The 20,462-nt window shown below is 44.0% G+C and overlaps 1 protein-coding gene across 6 annotated transcripts in view; it reads left to right on the top strand.

Annotated features, from left to right (window-relative positions):
• The window catches only part of caps2 (calcyphosine 2), a 51,142-nt gene that overhangs the window by 18,654 nt on the left and 12,026 nt on the right, over positions 1-20,462 (top strand). For all 6 annotated transcript variants that reach the window (XM_048548850.2, XM_048548853.2, XM_048548851.2 and 3 more), the window contains 6 exons: positions 6,702-6,824; positions 9,306-9,380; positions 13,837-13,932; positions 16,265-16,358; positions 17,076-17,194; positions 20,045-20,112. In XM_048548850.2, the coding sequence (XP_048404807.2) occupies positions 6,702-6,824; positions 9,306-9,380; positions 13,837-13,932; positions 16,265-16,358; positions 17,076-17,194; positions 20,045-20,112 (575 nt within the window). The remainder of the gene's footprint in view (positions 1-6,701; positions 6,825-9,305; positions 9,381-13,836; positions 13,933-16,264; positions 16,359-17,075; positions 17,195-20,044; positions 20,113-20,462) is intronic.

Genomic DNA, 20,462 nt, shown 5'->3' on the forward strand with positions numbered 1-20,462 from the left:
AATATGTGATTAATATATCTCTCAAATCACTGTGCAATGCCTTTAACTTATTCAAACATCCCAAAGTGCTCTTTGACCGTAATCAGACTAAAATTGATATTGAACTATTTAATCTTAAGATAGGTAAAAGCTGGACCGAAAAGCATTTTAGCTTCTTAAAGAAGGATTTACAAGAATGGTTCCAACTGTGAAGGATTTCAATCACATGGATAGATTGGAAAAGTTGAGGTTGTACTTCCTTGGGGAAAAGAAGGTTGAGAGGTGATTTAATAGAAGTGCTCAAAATCATGAGGGGTCTAGATAGTGTGGACGGAGATATATTGTTCCCATTGGTGGAAGGGTCAAGAACCAGAGAGGACAGATTTAAAGTGACTGACAAAAGAACCGAAGGCAAAATGGGAAAAATGTTTTAAGCAACCAGTAGTTAGCATCCGGAATACACTGGCTGAGGATAGTGAAGGCAGGCACAATTGTGGTATCTGGAAGGGAGTTGGATAAGCAGGGCTACAGGTAGAATCTTAGATTGAGGGCCACCACGTGTACGTGATGAACTGAATGATTTCCTTGTCTCTGTAATTCTGATTCATAAAGGGAAAAAGACTGAGGTTTAGGAAAGAAACTTAAGTGCTTGAGATTTAGATAACCGAAGACGAAGCATCCAATGGTTTGGTGAAGGAGGTGTGTTGAGAAAAGATACCAGATTGGGGACCGCTTTTGGTAAAATTCTACTCCTGTAAATAGTTAGAAAGTGAACTTTCATAGGTATAAAGAGAATCAGAAATACTGTCAAAGTTACAATCCTGAAAAACCTGTAAGGTTTGGAGGAGTCGGGAGAGGAGTAGCAGTGTTGGAGATTACATCCAGAATGTTAATCAATTCTGAAATCCATTTCAACAGACTGTTAGACCATCTTTATTGTTGCACTCCAGATGTCAGTTGAAAGTCAGCTGTTTGTGATCCATATATGGTGTGATCTGGAAAGCCAGGTGACTCTTGAGAATAATTAAGAAAAAAAGCAAGAATTCAAAGCTTCTTTTGTTTCGGGAATTTTAAGTAAAGTTTGAGGTCTAAGATATTAACCATCATTAGTCTGTAAATTGCAGTTGTTGGTGGTATTCTTTGTAGTGTTTATTTGGCTGTTGCCCTGTATAATATGGTGGTATTGGTAGGAATGATCACTGCACAGTCAATGTAGGGACAAAATCCCTCCTTCACATTGAGGATATCCACTACCGTGTTGTATGGCAGTACCAGTGTGTTAAGTGAGTCTTTTAGACATAAGTGGATCTAGCATCTTAAAAGTGGGCATGCATGAGGTGCTGTGGGCCACTACTAGCAGCAGACAAGATAATAAAATGTGAGGCTGGATGAACACAGCAGGCCAAGCAGCATCTCAGGAGCACAAAAGCTGACGTTTTGGGCCTAGACCCTTCATCAGAGAGGGGGATGGGGTGAGGGTTCTGGAATAAATAGGGAGAGAGGGGGAGGCGGACCGAAGATGGAGAGAAAAGAAGATAGGTGGAGAGAGTATAGGTAGGGAGGGGATAGGTCAGTCCAGGGAAGACGGACAGGTCAAGGAGGTGGGATGAGGTTAGTAGGTAGACGGGGGTGCGGCTTGGGGTGGGAGGAAGGGATGGGTGAGAGGAAGAACAGGTTAGGGAGGCAGAGACAGGTTGGACTGGTTTTGGGATGCAGTGGGTGGAGGGGAAGAGCTGGGCTGGTTGTGTGGTGCAGTGGGGGGAGGGGACGAACTGATCTGGTTTAGGGATGCGGTGGGGGAAGGGGAGATTTTGAAACTGGTGAAGTCCACATTGATACCATTAGGCTGCAGGGTTCCCAGGCGGAATATAAGTTGCTGTTCCTGCAACCTTCGGGTAGCATCATTGTGGCATTGCAGGAGGCCCATGATGGACATGTCATCTAAAGAATGGGAGGGGGAGTGGAAATGGTTTGCGACTGGGAGGTGCAGTTGTTTATTGCGAACTGAGCGGAGGTGTTCTGCAAAGCGGTCCCCAAGCCTCTGCTTGGTTTCCCCAATGTAGAGGAAGCCACACCAGGTACAGTGGATGCAGTATACCACATTGGCAGATGTGCAGGTGAACCTCTGCTTAATGTGGAATATCATCTTGGGGCCTGTGATAGGGGTGAGGGAGGAGGTGTGAGGGCCAGTGTAGCATTTTCTGCGGTTGCAGGGGAAGGTGCCGGGTGTGGTGGGGTTGGAGGGCAGTGTGGAGCGAACAAGGAAGTCATGGAGAGAGTGGTCTCTCCGGAAAGCAGACAGGGGTGGGGATGGAAAAATGTCTTGGGTGGTGGGGTCGGCTTGTAGATGGCGGCAGTGTCGGAGGATGATGCATTGTACTCGGAGGTTGGTAGGGTGGTGTGTGAGAACGAGGGGGATCCTCTTTGGGCGGGAGTGGCGGGGGCGGGGTGTGAGGGATGTGTTGCGGGAAATACGGGAGACGTAGTCAAGGGCGTTCTCAATCACTGTGAGGGGAAAGTTGCGGTCCTTGAAGAACTTGGACATCTGGGATGTGTGGGAGTGGAATGCCTCATCGTGGGAGCAGATGCGGTGGAGGCGGAGGAATTGGGAATAGGGGATGGAATTTTTGCAGGAGGGTGGGTGGGAGGAGGAGTATTCTAGGTAGCTGTGGGAATCGGTGGGCTTGAAATGGAATACCAGTCACGATTGGACATAGAGCAGTTTTTCCGCCGTCTTCGCCTCCATGCCTACTTCTTCAACCGGGAGCCTAACCCTCCCTCCACTGACCCCTTCACCCGCTTCCAACACAAGTCCTCCTCCTGGACACCACCCCCAGGCCTCCTACCCTTCCTTGACCTCTTCATCTCCAACTGCTGTCGAGACATCAACCGCCTCAACCTCTCCACCCCTCTCACCCACTCCAACCTCTCTCCCGCAGAACGGGCAGCCCTCCGCTCCAACCCCAACCTCACCATCAAACCCGCAGACAAGGGTGGCGCAGTGGTAGTATGGCGCACTGACCTCTACATCGCCGAGGCCAGACGCCAACTCTCCGACACCACCTCCTACCGCCCCCTCGATCATGACCCCACACCTAAGCACCAAACCATCATCTCCAACACCATTCATGACCTCATCACCTCAGGGGACCTCCCACCCACAGCCTCCAACCTCATTGTTCCCCAACTCCGCACGGCCCGTTTCTATCTCCTTCCCAAAATCCACAAACCTGCCTGCCCTGGTCGACCCATCGTCTCAGCCTGCTCCTGCCCCACTGAACTCATCTCCACCTATCTGGACTTCATTTTCTCCCCTTTGGTCCAGGAACTCCCTACCTACGTCTGTGACACCACCCACGCCCTCCACCTCCTCCAGGACTTCCAATTCCCTGGCCCCCAAGACCTCATCTTCACCATGGACATCCAGTCCCTATACACCTGCATTCCGCATGCAGATGGCCTCAAGGCCCTCCGCTTCTTCCTGTCCCGCAGGCCCGACCAGTCCCCCAACACCGACACCCTCATTCGCCTAGCCGAACTCGTCCTCACCCTCAACAACTTCTCTTTTGACTCCTCCCACTTCCTACAGACTAAGGGGTGGCCATGGGCACCCGCATGGGCCCCAGCTATGCCTGCCTCTTTGTAGGTTACGTTGTACAGTCCCTCCTCCGCACCTACACAGGCCCCAAGCCCCACCTCTTCCTCCGGTACATTGATGACTGTATTGGCGCCACCTCTTGCTCCCCAGAGGAGCTCGAACAGTTCATCCACTTTACCAACACCTTCCACCCCAACCTTCAGTTCACCTGGGCCATCTCCAGCACATCCCTCACCTTCCTGGACCCCTCAGTCTCCATCTCAGGCAACCAGCTTGTAACTGATGTCCATTTCAAGCCCACCGACTCCCACAGCTACCTAGAATACACTTCCTCCCACCCACCCTCCTGCAAAAATTCCATCCCCTATTCCCAATTCCTCCGCCTGCGCCGCATCTGCTCCCACGATAAGACATTCCACTCCTGCACATCCCAGATGTCCAAGTTCTTCAAGGACCGCAACTTTCCCCCCACAGTGATCGAGAACGCCCTTGACCGCATCTCCTGTATTTCCCGCAACACATCTCTCACACCCCGCCCCCGCCACAACCGCCCAAAGAGGATCCCCCTCATTCTCACACACCACCCCACCAACCTCCGGATACAACGCATCATCCTCCGACACTTCCGCCATCTACAATCTGACCCCACCACCCAAGACATTTTTCCATCCCCTCCCCTGTCTGCTTTCCGGAGAGACCACTCTCTCCATGACTCCCTTGTTCGCTCCACACTGCCCTCCAACCCCACCACACCCGGCACCTTCCCCTGCAACCGCAGGAAATGCTGCACTTGCCCCCACACCTCCTCCCTCACCCCTATCACAGGCCCCAAGATGATATTCCACATTAAGCAGAGGTTCACCTGCACATCTGCCAATGTGGTATACTGCATCCACTGTACCCGGTGTGGCTTCCTCGACATTGGGGAAACCAAGCGGAGGCTTGGGGACCGCTTTGCAGAACACTTCTGCTCAGTTCGCAACAAATAACTGCACCTCCCAGTCGCAAACCATTTCCACTCCCCCTCCCATTCTTTAGATGACATGTCCATCATGGGCCTCCTGCAATGCCACAGTGATGCTACCCGAAGGTTGCAGGAACAGCAACTCGTATTCCGCCTGGGAACCCTGCAGCCTAATGGTATCAATGTGGACTTCACCAGTTTCAAAATCTCCCCTTCCCCCAACGCATCCCTAAACCAGACCAGTTCGTCCCCTCCCCCCACTGCACCACACAACCAGCCCAGCTCTTCCCCTCCACCCACTGCATCCCAAAACCAGTCCAACCTGTCTCTGCCTCCCTAACCTGTTCTTCCTCTCACCCATCCCTTCCTCCCACCCCAAGCCGCACCCCCATCTACCTACTAACCTCATCTCACCTCCTTGACCTGTCCGTCTTCCCTGGACTGACCTATCCCCTTCCTACCTATACTCTCTCCATCTTCGGTCCGCCTCCCCCGCTCTCCCTATTTATTCCAGAACCCTCACCCCATCCCCCTCTCTGATGAAGGGTCTAGGCCCGAAACGTCAGCTTTTGTGCTCCTGAGTTGCTGCTTGGCCTGCTGTGTTCATCCAGCCTCACATTTTATTATCTTGGATTCTCCAGCATCTGCAGTTCCCATTATCTCTGATACTAGCAGCAGACACGTTGCATTCAACAACAATCTGTAAAGTCGTGCCCTGGAATATTCCCCACTGTACCATTGTCATCAAATCTGGTACAATTAAGGATGCAGGAGGTATCAACTTGGTGAAGCTACAATACAGGACTACTTGCATGCCAGATGACACAAGCAGCAAATGATAGATAGGCTAGGTTATTCCACAACCAGTAGATCAGATCTACGCTCTGCAACCCCACCGCATCTTGTCATGAGTGGTGGTGGATAATTAAACTGCTAACAAGTTGTTATACACATATATCTCCATTCTCAGTGATGGGAGAGCTCAGCATGTCAGTGCAAAAGATGAGGCCCAAACCTTTGTATCCATCTTCAGTCAGAAGTGCTGAGTGGATGACCTACCCTGGCCTCCACTGAATGGCATTTGTGTTGCTGGGGACAGTGTTCAGCAAATTTGACTTAGTCCATGTCTAGAAATAGCTGAAGACATTCAATGCTTCAAAGGTCATGGGATCTGCTAACATTATGACAATAATACTGAAAATTTAGAGTCATAGAGTTGTACAGCTTCCAGTATTTCCATACTGATTGGATATCCTAAAGTGATCTAGTCCCATTTGCCTGCATTTGGCCCATATCTGTCTAAACCCTTCCTATTCTTATACCCATCCAGATGCCTTTTAAATGTTGTAATTGTATCAGCCTCCTTCGTCTGGCGCACACGCGCACACACCACGATCTACTTGAAAAAGTTGCCTCTCAGGTCCCTTTTAAATCTTTCCCCTTTCACCTTAAAGTTGTGCAGTCTAGTTTTGTGTTTCAGAAAATGTCTTGTCCCTAACCAAGTTATTACTGCACACCTTTGGCACTGATGTGTGTACAGAAGTGTGGGAAATTGCCAGTCTATGTCCTGCATACAAAATGCAGGACAAATTCAACCCAGCACAAAGTAAGATGGTTGAGGTTGTTGGAATCCAAACACCTCACCTCGAGATATCACTGCAGGAGTTCCTCAGGGGAGTACCCTAGGCCCAATCATCTTCAGCTGCTTCATCAGAGACCTTCCCTCCATCACACAGTCAGGTGTGGTGATGTTTGCTGATTACATGTTAGGCCAGTCAATGACGCCTCGACCCACATCATGTAACCAAATAAAATATTTTGAAGATTATATATTTTTGAAAGTTTTTTAATCCTTCACAATATCATTTGGATAGTTTGTCTACAAAACAATAAGCCACATTTTATCCTTTCTTTTAATTTTCCTCTAAATTTCTTAGTTTTTCTCATGTGCTTCACCCTCACTCCCTTCTTTCCATTTTGATCCATCAACTAACTTTGTGGTGACCCCATTCAATTTTCGCTTTCCTGATTTACTTAATTATGACCCTAAATGGTCATAAATGATTCTTCAATGTTTCTTTACATTATAGCCACAATTTTAATAAAAATTATTGATGAATTATCAAGCCACTGTAACATGAGTGTTTTCTTTCAATAAAGGGCAGTCATCAGTGACCCTGGACAAGATGTAGGCACCACCGATCTGAGTCAGCAACAAACTATTCTTCCTGGGCTTGGCTCTGCACCCCTGCGCTTTAAAAGTAGAAAATTACATCAAACTAGGTATGCGTTTATGGAATGTTTTAAGACTGCCTTAAATTGTTTACATATGCTAATTGTGAATGTCACGCATGGCTTAGTGGTAGCACTCCCATCCCTCAGTCAGGAAGTGTGAGGTCAAGTCCCACGCCAGGGATTTGAGCACATAATCTAGGCTCGCACATTGTGCTATGCTGACGGAATTCTATGGTGAGGTACTGTCTTTTGTAGGTGTTAAGCCAGAGTCTTCATGAAAACTTCTGAAATGGAAATTAAAATATCCCATGATAGTACTTTCCATAACAAGCAAATCAAACAGATCAGCTGGTCATTATCACATTGCTGTTTCTGGGATCTTGCTGTGTGCAAATGATTTCCTTCATTACAATGGTGGCTATGCTCAAAAACAGAAGTGTTTAATTGACTGTTAGGTTTTTTGATACCTTCTGAGATTGACCAAGACAAGTCCAACAGGAATGTTGTCAGAGAACCATATAAGCAGATATTAGGACACAGCTCAGACAGAGATAGGTTTTTCTTAAATGTCTTGAAAGAAGTCATAGAGATAGTCATAGAGATATACAGCAGGAAACAGACCCTTTGGTCCAATTTGTCCATGCTAACCAGATATCCTAAATAAGTCCAGTCCCATTTGCCAGCATTTAGCTTATATCCTTCTAACCCATTCCTATTCACATACCCATTTAGATATCTTTTACATGTTGTAATTGTACCAACCTCCACAACTTCCTCTGGCAACTCATTCCATAGATGCACCACCATCTGTGTGAAAAGGTTGCCCTTTGGGTCCCTTTTAGATCTTTTCCCTCTCACCTTAAACCTATGCCCTCTAGTTTTGGACTCCCCTACCATGGGGAAAAGACCTTGGTTTTTCACCCTACCCATGCTTGTTATGATTTTATAAACCTTTGTAAGGTCACCCCTCGGTCTCCGACACTCCAGGGAAAATAGCCTCAGACCAGTCAGCCTGTCCCTATTGTTTAAACCGTCCAGCCCTGGCAACATCCTTGTTAATCTTTTCTGAACCCTTTCATGTTTCACAATATCTTTCCATTAGCAGGGAGACCAGAACTGCATGTAGTATTCCAATAGTGGCCCGACAAATGTCCTGTACAGCTGCAACATGACGTCCTAACTCCTATACTCAAAGCTCCGACCAGTAAAGGCAAGTTTACCAAACACCACCTTCACTATCCTATCTAACTGTGACTCAACTTTCAAGGAACTAAGAACTGGCGCTCCAAGGTCCCTTTGTTCAGAAACATGTCCCAGACCTTACCATTAAATGTATAATACCTGCCCTGATGTGCCTTTCCAAGTGCAGCACCTCACATTTATCTGAATTAAACTCCATCTGCCACTTGTTCTTGATTAATCCCTGCCTCTCCAAATGCAGATTAATCTGTCCCTCAGAATTGCTTCAAATAGTTTCTTCACCGCTGAATTTGATGAACTGGCCTGTAGTTTTTTTGCTTTATCCCTTCATCCCTTCCTGAATAATGATACAACATTTGCTGCCTGGTGAAAGAAGTAAAGATGAAGAAAGATTTAGAAAATTCTAGTGTTTAGGGCTCAGGTGGCTGAAGATCTGGCCACTCTGAAGTAATGATATCTGGGAATGCTCAAGAGGGCAGAGCTGTTGGGATGATGATTTCTCCTAAAACACTCACAAATGTGAATTAATAGTGACACCACTTCATGATTGTGAGATAATGCTACAGCCTGAATTCCATCATTGCTTGCATTCTCATTTAGACAGTAGAATTTCTGGCTCAACCCCTCAGTCAGCAGTGATGCTAACTCCAGGGGAGATGTGAGGAATGCAGATAACCCTGTGGCCATTTTCAGGAAGAAAAATAGAGTCATGTTCCCCAAAATGGCAATTAAGGTTATTGTACAAGAGTGTAATTACAAATCATGCATCACTAACTAACTTCTCCCTCTGCTCCATATGATCTCAGTACACTCAGAAACATGGGGCTTCCAAAAACTGGGAAAAAACCGCTATGTATTGGACTGGCCCCAAAGGTCAAAGGATGATTTCTCCCTGTTCCTCTGGTGTTATAAATAACGCTCAAGTTTGGTTTGCTTACACAAATTAAAATTGGCAAATTTCCTTCCCTGAAGGACATGTGTGAACCAGATGGGATTTTTACAACAATCTGTAATAATCACTGTTAGATTAGTTTTTAATTCCAGATTTTGTTGAATTAAAATTTCACCATCTGCAATGGTGAGCCCATGCTCCCAGAACAACATCCAGGAGTTCTGGATTGCTAGTCCAGTGATATTACCACGACAATACTACCACCATTTCAATCTCCTTCTCATGCACTTATCCAGGTTCCCATAATTTATATCCAAGTTATCCGCCTCAATTACTACCTGTGGTAATGAGTCCCATATTGTATCCGCTCTCTTGAGCAAAGAGATTTCTCCTGAATCCACGATTGGATTTATCTTTAATATTTATTGCCTTAATAGGGTAAAAACAAGTTCAACATTGACCGAAAATGTGCTGTCAAACAAGCTGCGCTTTGATGCCCGGATTATTTCAAGGTATATTATCTTATCAGATTTAAGTGTTTTTTAAGTGTGTGTGTTTATGTGCGTGTGTGTCTCCTATATCTATATTGTATGTGCTGATATTTTCAAAGAATGTGAACACCAACCTAAGCAAGAGTTGTATGCTATTTTGGGAGTATTGGATAAATAAATTAGGTTGACCAGAATAGCCTCCCTCATCATGAAGGAAGGGAATGGATTAGACAGAAACTGTTTTGTAATTGAGGAGAATAGAATGCGATTCAGATGGAAATTGTTTGGGACAAAAAGCACAAGAAACGTTTTATCTAAAAAGAAACTGATCTAATGTTTCTGAGTTGAATGTCCTCTTCATAAATTGCCTAGAGTCTACACAAGGACGTAGACAGGTTAGAAAGGTTAAATGAGGGGGGAGAATGTCTTAATATAAAATATAATGTGGGAAAATGTGAGGTTATGCACTTTGGTAGGATAGGTAGAAGAGCTGGATGTTATTTTAATGGGGAAACTGCAAAAAAAGCTCTGAAACAGATAAATTTGGGGCTCCATAATGTGAATCACAAAAAGTTTACATCCAAGTTCGGTGGTTAATAGCAGAGGCAAACAGATTGTTGGTCTTTGTTTCAAAGGCAATGGAGTCTGAAATGGGAGAGATACTGAACAAATATTTTGCACAGTTTCTCTTTGGATAAGACATTTCTTGTGCTCTCTTTCCCAAATATCTTTCATTTGACTCTCATTCTAGTCTCCTCAATTACTGGAAACAGTTTTTACATAACATGTTCCCTTCCTTCATGTTGAGTATTCATTGTAAAGAAAGACATGGAGGCTAGGGAACTTAGGGAAATAAATATCAATATCTTAGTAACAGTCCACATTACGGAAGAGGATGTGTTTGAGGTCTCAAACACACAAAGGTGGATGTATCTCTGGGGCCTAATCACGTTATCCCAGGATGTTGTGCGAAGCTAGGGAAGAAATTGCAGAGCTACTAGCAGAGATGTTTCTATCATCTACAGTCATAGGTGAGATTCTGGAGGCTGGCCAATGTTGTGCCTTTATTTAAGAAAGGCTGTAAGGAGAAGCCTGGGAACTATAGGCCAGTGAGTCTGATATCAGTGATGGGTGAGTTCTTGGAGAGGATTCTAAGAGATAGGATTTATGTGCAATTGGAGAGGCAAGGACTGTTTAGGAATAGACAGCAAAGCTTTGAGCTTGAAAATTGTATCTCACAAAGTTGATTGAATTTTTTTGAGGATGTGACCAAAAAGATAGATGAGGGCAGAGCAGTATATGTTGTCTACATGGACTTTAGTAAAGCCTTTGACAAGGTTCTGCTTGGTAGACTGGTTAGTCAAGTTAGATCACATGGAATTCAGGGAGAGGTTGCCAATTGGACACAGAATTAGCTTGACAGTAGGAGACAGAGGGTGCTGGTGGAGGGTTGTTTTGCAGACTGGAGCCCTGTGACCAGTGATGTTCTGCAGGGATCAGTGCTGGGTTTACTATTGTTTGTTATTTATATAAATAATTTGGATGAGAAGTTAGGAGGTATGGTTAATAGGTTTGCAGATGACACCAAAATTGGTAGTATAGTTAACAGTGAAGCAGGTTATCTAAAGTTACAAAGGGGCCTTGATCAATTCAGCCAATGGGCTGAGGAGTGGCAGATGGAGTTTGATTTGAATAAATGTGAGGTATTACATTTAGATAAAATGAACAAGGGCAGGATTTGTACAGTTAATGTTAGGGCCCTGGGTAGTGTTGTCAAACAGCGAGAACTAGAGTTTGAGGGACATAGTTCTTTGAAATTTGTGTCACAGGTAGATGGGGTGGTTAAGGAGGCATTTAACACTTTAACCTTCATTGCTTAGACCATTGAGTATAGGAGTTGGGACGTCATGTTGAGGTTGTACAGGACTTTGGTGAGGCCACTTTTGGAATAGTGTGTACAGTTTGAGTCACCCTGCTATAGGAAGGATATTGTTAAATTGGAGAGGGCTCAGAAAAGATTTACCAGGAGGTTGCCAGGAATGGATGGGTTTACATTATAAGGAGAGGCTCGATAGGCTGGGACTATTTTCACTGGAGCGTAGGAGGTTGATGGGTGACCTTTGTAGAGGTTTACAAGATCATCAGGAGCATAGATAAGGTGAATAGCAAAGGTCTTTTTCCTAGGAAAGGGGAGGTTCAAAACTAGAAGGCGTAGGTTTAAGTTGAAACGGGAAACATTTCAAGCAGAGGTTGGTGTGTAAATGGAACAAGCTGCCAGAGCAAGTGGTGGAGACAGGTAATAAAATGTGAGGCTGGATGAACACAGCAGGCCCAGCAGCATCTCAGGAGCACAAAAGCTGATGTTTCGGGCCTAGACACTTCATCAGAGAGGGGGATGGGGTGAGGGTTCTGGAATAAATAGGGAGAGGGGGGAGGCGGACCAAAGATGGAGAGAAAAGAAGATAGGTGGAGAGAGTATAGGTAGGAAGGGGATAGGTCAGTCCAGGGAAGACGGACAGGTCAAGGAGGTGGGATGAGGTTAGTAGGTAGGAGATGGAGGTGCGGCTTGGGGTGGGAGGAAGGGATGGGTGAGAGGAAGAACAGGTTAGGGAGACAGAGACAGGTTGGACTGGTTTTGGGATGCAGTGGGTGGAGGGGAAGAGCTGGGCTGGTTGTGTGGTGCAGTGGGGGGAGGGGACGAACTGGGCTGGTTTTGGGATGCGGTGGGGGAAGGGGAGATTTTGAAGCTGGTGAAGTCCACATTGATACCATTGGGCTGCAGGGTTCCTAAGCGGAATAGGAGTTGCTGTTCCTGCAACCTTTGGGTGGCATCATTGTGGCACTGCAGGAGGCCCATGATGGACATGTCATCTAAAGAATGGGAGGGGGAGTAGAAATGGTTAGCAACTGGGAGGTGCAGTTGTTTATTGCGAATCGACCGGAGGTGTTCTGCAAAGCGGTCCCCAAGCCTCTGCTTGGTTTCCCCAATGTAGAGGAAGCCACACCGGGTACAGTGGATGCAGTATACCACATTGGCAGATGTGCAGGTGAACCTCTGCTTAATGTGGAAAGTCATCTTGGGGTCTGGGATAGGGGTGAGGGAGGAGGTGTGGGGGCAAGTGTAGCATTTCCTGCGGTTTCAGGGGAAGGTGCCGGGTGTGGTGGGGTTGGAGGGCAGTGTGGAGCGAACAAGGGAGTCACGGAGAGAGTGGTCTCTCCGGAAAGCAGACGAGGGTGGGGATGGAAAAATGTCTTGGGTGGTGGGGTCGGATTGTAGATGGCGGAAGTGTCAGAGGATGATGCGCTGTATCCGGAGGTTGGTGGGGTGGTGTGTGAGAACGAGGGGGATCCTCTTTGGGCGGTTGCAGCGGGGACGGGGTGTGAGGGATGTGTCGCGGGAAATGCGGGAGACGCGGTCAAGGGCGTTCTCGACCACTGTGGGGGGAAAGTTGCGGTCCTTGAAGAACTTGGACATCTGGGATTGCGGGAGTGGAATGCCTCATCGTGGGAGCAGATGCGGTGGAGGCGGAGGAATTGGGAATAGGGAATGGAATTTTTGCAGGAGGGTGGGTGGGAGGAGGTGTATTCTAGGTAGCTGTGGGAGTCGGTGGGCTTGAAATGGACATCAGTTACAAGCTGGTTGCCTGAGATGGAGACTGAAGGGTCTAGGCCCGAAACGTCAGCTTTTGTGCTCCTGAGATGCTGCTGGGCCTGCTGTGTTCATCCAGCCTCACATTTTATTATCTTGGATTCTCCAGCATCTGCAGTTCCCATTATCACTGGTGGAGACAGGTACTATTACAACACTTAAAAGGCATTTGGATGGGTATTTGAATAGGAAGGGTTTAGAGGGATATGAGCCAAATGCTGTTAAATGGGACTAGGTCAGATTGGGATATCTGGTTGGCACGGATGAATTGGGTGAATGGTCTGTTTCTGTGCTGTATCTGTATCTGACTAATATCTAGAATGAGCAGATTGTCTTATGAGGGTAGGTTAGACAGGCTTGGCCTGTATCCTCTGCAGTTTAGCAGAGTCACAGTTAACTTAGTTGAAACATATAAGATCCTGAGGGAATGTAACAGTGAATGTAAAAGCGAAATGTTTTCCCTCGTGGGATAATCTAGAACTAAGGGCCATAGTTCAAATATAAGAGGGGACCCACTTAACACAGCAGAGGAGATTTGTTTTGTGTGAGTTGAGTCTTTGGAATCCCCTTCCTCAAAAGGCAATGAATGTAGAATCCTTAGAAAATTTAAGGCATGTGTAGATAAATTCTTGCATTGCCAAAGGGGATGAAAGATTATTGGAGGTTTCAGAAGGTAGACTTGGGTTCAAAATGAGATCAACCATGATCAGATTGAATGAATGACAGAGCAGGCTCGAAGGACCAAATGGCAACCCTTGTTCGATGTTCAAATGTTCATTGCACGGTTGAAGAACCTGCCTACTTTGTATGCACTCTTTCTTTAAACAGGAATGGACGCGATGCATGCAGAGAACTAATTGGTTTCTTCTTTGCATTTGACAAGTCTGTTACAGTATATGAACATCGTCACTTCGGGAAAAACAGGTATGTCTCCTCCTATCGGACACAGTAAATAAACATTTGGAGCCACAATTATACTGAATAATCAACTCCTCCTAAATCTCATGTTTTTAACTCCGATTGGATGTTGCACAAGTGTGTCTGACCTGTATTGTTGGTGATCCACTTCAGTCTGTCTGGGGATGCGTCTGGTTTGTTTTTCTCATTTTGGCCCATGCAGTTTACGTGTTCATCCATGACAAATATCTGAGATTGCATTTTAAAAAAATTTCTGAAGTTGCACAGCAATCAAATACTTTGCTACAATTGATAGAGTAGGCAAAATTGTTGTGATTCAAGCTTTACTGGAAAAACAGTTCATATTTTTGTATACAAATTAGCACCTTTCACAACCTTAGGATGTCCCAAAACACTTCATAGCCAATTAAGTAATTTTGAAGTGCATGCATTGTTTTTGGGGAGCCCTGGCAACAATTTCTAACATCTGTATTAATGATTGACATTCAGTAATAAATGCTGGTCAAGAGACTGAGAGACCCCCTGCTTTTCAAAATTGTGATTTGTGCTCTTTTACAATCACTTCAGGCAGCAGACAGGCTGTTGGCTTAACACCTCATTTGAAACTTGGCACATTTGACAGTACTCCCCACACACAGTGCTGCACTGCAGTCTCAGCCCATATTTACTCTTGGATTCCTTGGAAGAACACTCTGAGCAGATTCAGACTCTGAAAACAGCATAAAAAATTGAAAGAACAGTGGATGCTGTAAGTCAGGAATAAAAACAAAGTTGCTGGAAAAACTCAGCAAGTCAGGCAACATCTGTGAAGGGAAAAACTGAGTTAACGTTTAGGAAATCTTCTAAGGAAGGGTCACCAGACCCGAAATATTAACTCTGTTTTTCCCTTCACAGATGCTGAGCTTTTCCAGCAACTCTGAGAACAGCATGCCTACACTGAACCAGAGTTGATTCAAGTGTTTTTTTTCCCAATGTTGAACACAAAAGACAGTTGCAAGAGACTGAACCTATCTAGAGAAACCCCCATGCTGAATATTCAAAATAATCTGTGATACTGTGCTCTGGGCAAACAATCCACCTTTCATTTGTTTTTGGATAATGACGTTGATCTTCACAACTTACGGCGATCTTCACTATTTAGGCCTACCTCACTTCAGATGATTAAAACAACACATATTTTCAAGCAGGAGAGGTGGTGATGCTGTAGAAGGGCAAAGGCAGCAAATGCACGGGAAGACCTTTTTTGCGTATTCTCCTCTAAGTCTGTTATGGACCAGACCAAACTTCTTTCAAAAAAATCAAAGGGATAGCCCAGATCTTAACTTTTATCTTGTTTAAAGACGTGTAAGGTGCTGTGTCCCAAATGTAATTCAATTAGTTCTACTACTTGGCTTTAAGGAAAACCATATTTTATTCCTTCTCTATAGTTAAAATACAAACAAAAGAAAGAAGAATTTGGATAACTTAACTCTATCAGGAAGCTTACCAGAATAATATGTTATCTAACTGTTAATCAACAACTGTTCCAATACAGTAACATCCCATAAATACATCCTTGGCAAGGCGAAGCCAGTAAAACAAATTGTCTCACATGCGATTCTGGCAGCAGAAAGAGAAAATTCCAACTTTTTTCTGTAACAGAGAGAAATGGATGACAGCTTAAAAATCCCAACTACTACTGAAATCTAAACTAAAACCCTGGTTCTGTGGGAGCCTGATTGCATCCCTTCAAGTTGCTTCTATTGTTCCAACTTTAAAAAGAAACAAGGCCTCGCAAGCAGTTTACTTTATGGGCTTTGACTGGACAGCTTGGTGTCTATGGCTCAAAACCTCTCTTTTTAAAAAAAAACTCCCAGACAAAATAAACTTCTTAAAGCCACAGTATCATCATAGGCCACACTTGGAACTATCTCATTGTTCCTTTAGTATTGCTGTGTCAAAATCTGGAACTCCTTCCCGAATAGCACAGTGAGTGTACCTACACCCCAAGAATTGCAATGCTTCAGGAGGATTACTCACCACCAACTTATTAAGGGCGATTAGGCCAAAATTTATTGTCTAATACTAACTGGTGTTGCTTGTTTTCCTTGCAATTTACCCCTGGAATCTTTTATGATTGGAAACAAGGCACACGGATGATCTGTCACATGTTCCCTTTGAACTGTGTTACATAGAAAGGGTGTGGCTTCATCTTGCATTCCTAAAAAGTAGAAACATTTCTCAAAGGCTGTAAAGACGTATTGACAGTTAGCAGTGACCTGTATGTTTAGACTTGGCTTTGATAATGGTGTTCCTTTAACTTTGACTTCCTTAAAGTAAAAATGGGGTTTTCTTTCAGGACAAAAGCATTGCCATTCATTCAAAGGGGCATTTACTGTCATCAACATGGTAGGCGAAAGAGAAGACAGTATGATGTTGGAGATTTCAATGTGGTATGTAACAGAATTTCAGAACGTTACAGCACAGAAACAGATTATCACCTCTACAATAATTATAATGTCATCTCCCCTTTTCCAGTTCATGCTGCAACGTAGTTATACTAATTCTGTTTTCAAGTAGCTGTCCAGTTCCTTTTGAAAATAATCGTTGCTTCAACAATGGTTTTACGGCAGATAATTCCATGTTTTGGCTTATGTGACTTTTAAAATCTCTCCTTATCCCTGGCGCTATCCCAGTGATTTCATACTGTATCTCTTCCACTGCCTTGCTGTTATTTGCATTGATATGAATAGTGCTCCATCTCCAGGCTAAATAAGAAATAAAGTCTTAAACTGCTCCTGGCATAACTTGAAACACTTTATAGCCACTTTATTTGAAACTGCATGGCTAACTGGAGCATTGAATGCATGCAGGAAGCTCTCACAATGTGATCATAGTGATTTAATCTATTTCAGCAACAAGTGTCGAAACATGAAGTATAGGCCAGGACACTTGGAGTAACCTCTCTTCAAAATTATGTCATTGGGACTTTTGGGTTGACCTGAGAGGACTGATAGGGTTGCAGAAGAGGGGTCCAGACCCAAAACATCAGCTTTCCTGCTCCTCTGATGCTGCTGTGTTCATCCAGGTCTACACCTTGTTTTCTAGGGTTGCACCTTGTTTTGTGTATAAGGTGTTAACTTTTTAAATTCCTTTATTTTCTGTGCCAGGGTGCAAATCTAACCTTCCTGACTTCACAGCATGTTGGTCTTCCGGCAAGTATCCAAGAGAAACGGTTATTAATTTTACGGATCATTGAAATTGATGAAATTGCAAAGCACTCATTGCTGTAAGTATTTGAAGAACCGCTTGTTATCTTCTGCCTTTTTAAAAAATTTCAATAAAGGAGTAATAAGTCATGAAGATAGATAAAGTGAACTCCTCAGATGGTTTTAAGAAGGCTTAAGAATGGGGAAATGACTGTCTGCAGGATAGAATCCAAATTTGATCACCAAAATAGGTAAGCTCTCTGTCACATAACTGAAGAGTCATGGAGCTGCAACAGTAACTCTGTCTAGATAGAGTTGTTCCCTTTTAAAGGCTTTCCTTAAAACCTCCCTGTAAGCACCCCAAGTCTTAAGTCACATGACATCGCATTAGAGTCTAACAGATATATTTGAAATCACAAGCTTTCAGAGCGCTGCTCCTTCTTCAGGTGACTTCACCCATAATGTAAGAAACTAGACAAAGATATTGTGGTATTGAAAAATCCAGCACACATTTATCACAACTAATTAATACTGAGTACAGTAGTTTCATTGGCATGGATGTGTCCTGGTGTCTAAGCTAGTATGTCACAATACACCCCCAGTAGTCTAGTAAGTAACAACGTACTTCCAGTAGAGTGTCATGCTTCAGATGGTCCAATATAAGATAGAACATGAGATCTTTAAGCACTTGGGTCACATACTGTAGTGTGATGATTGTATCATGAGCATGACTTAAAAGTGTGCTGACCACATCACATAACACAACATTCAGGCAAAGATATGGACTTCAGCATGGATACCTGTGTTATACTATGCAGATAGAAGAAGGCAGCCTTGATAGTGAATATGGGGTTTGAAACTCCTCTAGGAGTTAAATAGGATGCTCAGGTTCACTGTGTTATATTGTGTTTTTAATGTAGAAAACCAAGCCACGGTGTTGCAGAAGTAGATTTGACCCTTGTAACACAATTGTAAGGTTACTGGGCTTCTGAATTACTAGGCCAGACTAATGCAGCTGGAGAAATTATAATTCAATAAGTTAATAAGTATTGAATAAGATGATAGTCTAATTAATAATCATAAATTGATCAAATTATTGTAAAAGCGATCCTTAATTGTTGTAAAAATCCATCTGGTACACTAATGTCCTTCAGGGGAGAAATCTGCCATGTTTATCCTGTCTGGCCTATATGTGGTTGCAGAATCACAGTGATGTGGTTGATTTTTCTTTCCCTCTGAGATCCAGTATTAAGTCAGAGTTGCATTAATCTGGTTAAGGAAAATCTCTGTGTGTGTGCCTATACTGCTTTGACTGCAGCGCATTAAGAAGGTCGCTTACAATTTCTCAAGAGATGCTGGGGTGGGAAATGAAAACTCCCATGAAAAAAGTTCAAAAGAGATGAGCTCCACACTGTTATCTCTAAAAGAAGCAGCCGTAGTGAGGATTACTATTACATTTAGTAGCTAGCATATGGGAGATCTTATGGTGGAGTGGGAGGCTACCCAGCATCAGAAGCTAGGGCCTCAAGTCCCACTCTAGGACTTGATGGCCACAGAAGATGCATTTATGATACATTGAAATGCCATAGAACCATAAAGATGGGTCACTCAGATGGGCTGACCAGAGGTAAATGGAATTTAATCTTGAAAAGATAATGCATTTTTGGTGTACTGATGAGGTGAGGGAGGAAAAGTTTGATGGGAGGACACTAGAAAGCACAGAGGATCAAAGGGCTCTTTGTGTGCATGTCCATAGATCTTGAACACAGCAGGATATGGTGATAAGGTGTTCAAGCAGGCATACTTGCTCTTATTAGGCAAGGCATTGAATATGAGATCGAGAAGGGTATGATGGAGCTGTATATAATGTTAGGCCACAGTTGGAGTACTGTGTGCAGTTCTGATCACTGCAGGAAGGACATCACTGCATAGAAAGGGTACAAAGGAGATTCATCAGGACAGTGCCTGCACTGGAGCGATTCAAGTATGAAGAAAATCTAGATAGGCTGGGGTTATTTTCCTTAGGGCAGGGAAGGTTAAAGGGGACTTGATTGTGATGTACAAAGTTCTGAGTGGAATTGATGGACTAGATAGGCAAACGATTTTCCTCTTGGTAGAGGAGTCAGTAACCAGGGGCACAGCTTTAAGGTAAGAAGCAACAGGTTTAGAGGGAAAATGGGGGTAAAGTACTTTTCACACAAAGGATTGTAGATTTCTAGAACTCACTGCCGAAAAGATGGTAAGTTGGGAGCTCTATTTAGATGAGCACTTGAAACAGCACACAAGGCTACAGGCTAAGTCCTCGGAAATGGGATTACAATAGGTAGATGTTTGATCATGGGCATGATGGCCTGAAGGGCCTTGTTCTATGCTGTAAAACCTGTATGACTGTAAGATTCAGATTGAGTATCAACTGGTAAGTCCTCCCAACACACACACACCACTTGCAGGTGGTAAGAACAGGGGATTCCTGGCCAGCAATCCTGGGAAGGCAGTGGCAAACCACTGCAGGATCTTGCCAAACATAACAAGCACCGATACAGAAGTCTACAAAAATATCAAATTACTGTGGATGCTGAAGATCAAAATTTAAAAACAAAGTGCTGGAGAACCTCAGCAAATCTGGCAGCATCTGTGGAGGGTGAAAGAGAATTAACATTTCATAACCAATAATGACTCTTCTTCAGAACTCCAAAGAAGACTCTTAAATTCTGAACCAGTGTCATCCCCCTCGCCCTCAATCCCTCACCACGTGTACTGCCAGACCTGTTACAGACTTCCTCTCCTATAATCCAGAGCATGTACCTGGAGAGACAAAATGTGCACTAAAATATGAAGAATCATTTTGAACTGCAGGTACCATTACAAATGTATATGGCAGTCTGTTTTTGATTTTAAAATATAATTTTTTTTCTCTTAATTTGCAACAGAACTGGCAGCAATCCAACTTTCACCCAACAAGAGATTGATGACAGAAATACCATTCTATCTGTGCAAGGTAAAAGTCAAAGGGGACAGTCCTAATGTAAAAACAGTAAATTTCTATAACCAAACTGAATTGTCTGCAATAATCATTAGCTTTTATCTTTTATATTCAATAGCTTGTAAATGTACTGTTTATTTTTATCAACCTAAAACCCTTTAATTATGAAAGCAAAATAACGTGTATGCTGTAGATATGAAGTAAAACCAGAAAATACAGGAGATCCACAACAGCTCAGCTCTACCAGCATCTGTGGAGAAAGAAACGGTTAATGTTTTGAGCTTGATATGACTGTGATTTAGAATATGTTCTGAAGAAGGGTCATATTGGATTCATTGTTAACTATATTTCTCTCTTGACAGATG

The sequence above is a fragment of the Stegostoma tigrinum genome, chromosome 18 (genome assembly GCF_030684315.1).
Source record: "Stegostoma tigrinum isolate sSteTig4 chromosome 18, sSteTig4.hap1, whole genome shotgun sequence".
Classification (NCBI taxonomy): Eukaryota; Metazoa; Chordata; class Chondrichthyes; order Orectolobiformes; family Stegostomatidae; genus Stegostoma; species Stegostoma tigrinum.